At 37.3% G+C, this 4,144-nt stretch overlaps 1 protein-coding gene across 1 annotated transcript; it reads right to left on the bottom strand.

Annotated features, from left to right (window-relative positions):
- Positions 1-2,654: 2,654 nt before the first annotated feature.
- LOC131625190 (uncharacterized) lies at positions 2,655-3,095 on the bottom strand. Its single transcript, XM_058896084.1, has one exon. The coding sequence runs from the start codon at positions 3,093-3,095 to the stop codon at positions 2,655-2,657; it is 441 nt and encodes a 146-aa protein (XP_058752067.1).
- Positions 3,096-4,144: the final 1,049 nt, after the last annotated feature.

Raw genomic sequence — 4,144 nt, 5'->3', positions numbered from 1 at the left:
CTGGATGCTTGGAGTGGATTGAAAACACCTGGAGTAGTTGGAAGTACCCGATCTGCAGTTAAGCCTAAGTGTGAATCGAGCTCTATGATTCTGATGTTTCAGGTTGGTGATGAGTGTTTAGATAGCTTATATGTGATATATGTGAGGTGTGGGAAGTGTTAATTTGGACAGAAATGATCTGGAATGAAAATTGGCATGATAAGGCTCTTTATATGTTCATATGGAGGTTGAAGAGTGAATCTGAGTTTTGGGGTGATTTGGGGTGTGTGAGTGGTTCAAACACATCCCATATGATGTTTATGAGTTGCTAGAACCATCACTTTGGCCATAACTTCAAGGGTTTGGAGGTTGAGTTTTCTACCTCTTTGAAAACTATGAAACTTGCAATTCAAGAAAGAAGAGAGAAAACCTATAATTGTGAGGTTTTGGTGTCATTTTGAATGAGGTAAGGACCTCTATTTATAGGCCAAAGTTTCTGAATACAAAGCTCTTGCAAGTTGATCAAGAATGATGATTTGGCTTAAGAGATAAAAAGGAATCTTTCACATTAAATGCAAATGGTTAAAAGTGACTTAACCATGGTTATTTCTCAAGCTTCTTATCCTCTTCCATTCTGATCTTCTAATCAGAAAATATCTCTCAATTATTGCTCCTATGCATCATTGCTTGGATTATAGGTCATGTAGTCTTGAAACTTAGTGAAAAATGGTGAAAATTCAAGTGAAAAAGATCACTAAATGCATAATTCAAAACCATAGCTACACTCCATATTTTTTCTTGCTCTTGGACATTTTGGAAAGCTCATATTACACACTTCAAAACCCTAGTTGAAAGTTTCTTCAAGATCCTTAAGGAAGTGGGTGAAAAAGATCCATGAACTTTGAAGAAAATGAAGTTTTAAGTGAAATTTTCAAAAGATACCAACTTTGAAGCTCCATATCTCTTAAATGGTTGATCTTATGGAAAAAATTTATATGTGTCAAAGTTGTTTATTGGATCAAAATCTACAACTTTCATGTTGGAAGTTTTTTTCAGTTTGTAGGTGAAATTTTGAGAAATTCCCTTCCAAAGTTTGGAAAAAACCATGAAAAACACTTGGAAATTTTTCTAAGTATGAAAAGTCAAACTTTTGACTTTTTGATTCTTGATTGATTTTCTTGATTTTTCTTGATCAAATGACTTCATATATCATATATTGATGATTCAAAACTTCAAAAGTCATGGTTGACCAAAATTCCCCAAAAGTCAATGGTGATCTTGTACAGTTGACTTTTTCAGACGAATCGCGTTTCTGGAGATTTCAAATGAAACAGGCTATCCTCACCATATGAATGGTATGAATGGATCATATTGAAGCATTAGAGGATATTGAGGCATGGTTTGAGTTGTGGCACCATGTCCTGATTAAAAAGTCAATGGTTTAGTGAATTAGGTCAAAAACCCTAATTGTCGACCTGATGAAATTGATGACTGTGGATCTTGAATTGAGATGTAATTTCCATTGGATATTGTCATAGGGATTATTTGAAGATGATTGAAACCTTTGATTGACTTCCAGGGGATTTTTAGGGTTTCCCAAATGTGATCCCTGATTTCAGTCCCTGATAGTTCAAAACCCTGATCTGAGGATTTGTCTGATCAATCTTTGTGTAGGAGATGTTATGAGCCAATGGATTAGGTCAAAATGATGCACTGGGAGTCTTGAGGTCATGTCCCAAGTCATTAGGTCAAATCCTGAGTAAAAGTCAAGAGTATGTTGTCTTCAGTCAAAACCCTAATTCAGTCGATTCAGAGCCTTCGAGCTTGTTGAAATGAACCTCTGAGGACCAAATGTTGATTGTTGATGAAGATAGTTCTTTTGAGATGGAGGGAGAACAAAACCCTAATTGATTGTTACTTGTACTGATGAGTGATTTCTTGTTTAAATCCTGTTGAGTCACAATTAACAAACACAAGCTATGCAACTTGTTAGAGATGCAGATGATGCATATGCAATGATATGAGGTGGTATCTTAGGTCAAAAATTGGGGTATGACAGGAAGGAACCTAGATATTTAGTTATGTAGATGTATCTACGGAAAAACACCATAATTTATAAATTTTAAACGTTCTGTAGATACACCTACGGAACTTTCCTTGTAAGTTTTTTAAGCAGAACAAAATAAAATTAGCTCCACATAATCTATAAAGACATAAACACATATTAAACCTTCAATTAGAATTTATAATTGACAAAAATGATTATATTGCAATGTTAAATAGTGCATATATTACACTTTGAAACTACAAAACACATCAAAAGAACTATCGCAGACTAAATCTATTGGTGGTTCCAATTTTGACTTTTCCTTATTCGATTCATGTTTGATGTTGTTCAATATTTCAAATTTGTGGATCCTATCAATAAAAAGATCCATCCACGTCTTGGCATCTTTGATATGATGAAGCGCCCATTCCGGTGACGTAGGTGGCATGGGGCATCCCGGTTTTAAGTAAACTTGCACAAAATGACTCGATTTTGAAAGTCATCCAATACACATGATGCAATCATTTGGATTTGTTGGTGGTGTGGCCCGAAGGGAGGAAAAGGTTTTCGAAAAACCATAACGCGTCAAGTCAATGCACACCCTATCATACGCGCATGCAATAAGATGTCACATTTCCGGGAATCTCATCCATTTTGACACTGGTGCATAAGCGCCCAACCATGGAACAAGAGCTTCGTTAACCGCTTTAAATTTAGCTTCCTCTCCATATAATAGTGTGTACGAATCTTTATGCGTCTTCAACACTTGATTAAGTTGATGACGGACAAGAGTATGACTATCCTCTCCATTACCAAGCAACCCCGAGACGGCATGGTAACCGCAATTACCGTTTCCCGCACCATTGATAATTTGCTCGATGTATTTTTGCATAAAAACCGACATCTCTTCGATGAATGGAATTTTCGGTAGAATATGCATCTCTTCGATGATTGGAATTTTCAGCGGAATAGGTGCCGGAGGCGGTTTGCATATGCGAGCTCTTTTGTTTAAACTTGTTTGAGATTTTTGAGATTTAGGTGTCGGTGAGTCGGAAAAAAGTTTATCCATGTGCTCACACTACGAAGGAGCCCGTGTAGTCGAGTTGTCATTCAGTGTAGGCTTCAATTTCTTCAGAGCACCCTTTGTCTTAACCGATTGAGAAAGTGGTTTCATGTCGGTTGTTTCGGGATACCCAATCTTCCGCAATTGTTCTTTGATGTGGAATTTCATGTTGTCATCATCCTTTAAAAACCTCTCTTGTATCGTTTCCAATTTGGAAGTAATAGAGATATGCGATTTTTCTCCTTCGATGGAACCATCATCATCAAAACTAAGTCTTTTCCACTGAGAGACAACTTCATCTATTCTTATTGCCTCACTTAGTTCTATCTTTTTAGCAATAACTCACGCACACGGAGGACCATACGTTTTAGAAATAGTACAACCACACTTTGCGCTATCGGAACCTACAACTTCACCTCGTTTGTCCTCGTAAAAAATATAGGTCAACCCGGCCCAAGACACAGTGCCGATCAATTGAGAATAAAGTATGTTGTCCTTGAATCGATGTTCCAACACCGTAATGCTCCAACCAAAAGTTGTTTGTATCCTATTGTATTGGTTTTTAATCATGATATTTATAGAGTCTCAATCTTGACACAAGTCACCTTTGCTATTAGCCAACCAATTTTTCAAACTAGCATGTGTCGACTCGACTCTGTTGGTGGTTGTATTCCCAAGGTGTCGAACATTATCAGTCCACGCACAGACAACCTTCTCCTTCACCTTATCAAGAATGATGCTTTCAACATATTTCAATAAATCAGGATACTTTCCGAAATTGAATGACGGAATCGGCGTATAATTCTTTGAAAAATTTGCAATCCGACTCCATGCGTCCATTATTTGTTCAACAACCACACCGACCTTCACTGATTTCCCACCTTCGGTCTCTACTTGTTTCGTCCCTTCCGCGGGTTTAACATTACTTCTCACATTACATGTTATGTAATATCGACAAAGTACCTTTACCACCGCATTCAACAACGCGCTATCGCGGTGCGTAACAATTGCCTTAGGCATCTCGACTTGTTCCTTCAAAAGTGACCGACACACCT

The sequence above is a fragment of the Vicia villosa genome, unplaced genomic scaffold (assembly GCF_029867415.1).
Source record: "Vicia villosa cultivar HV-30 ecotype Madison, WI unplaced genomic scaffold, Vvil1.0 ctg.000192F_1_1_3_1, whole genome shotgun sequence".
In the NCBI taxonomy this organism is placed as follows: Eukaryota; Viridiplantae; Streptophyta; class Magnoliopsida; order Fabales; family Fabaceae; genus Vicia; species Vicia villosa.
The sequence above is the reverse complement of the archived record's forward strand: the minus strand, read 5'-3'. Positions and strand labels throughout refer to the sequence as shown.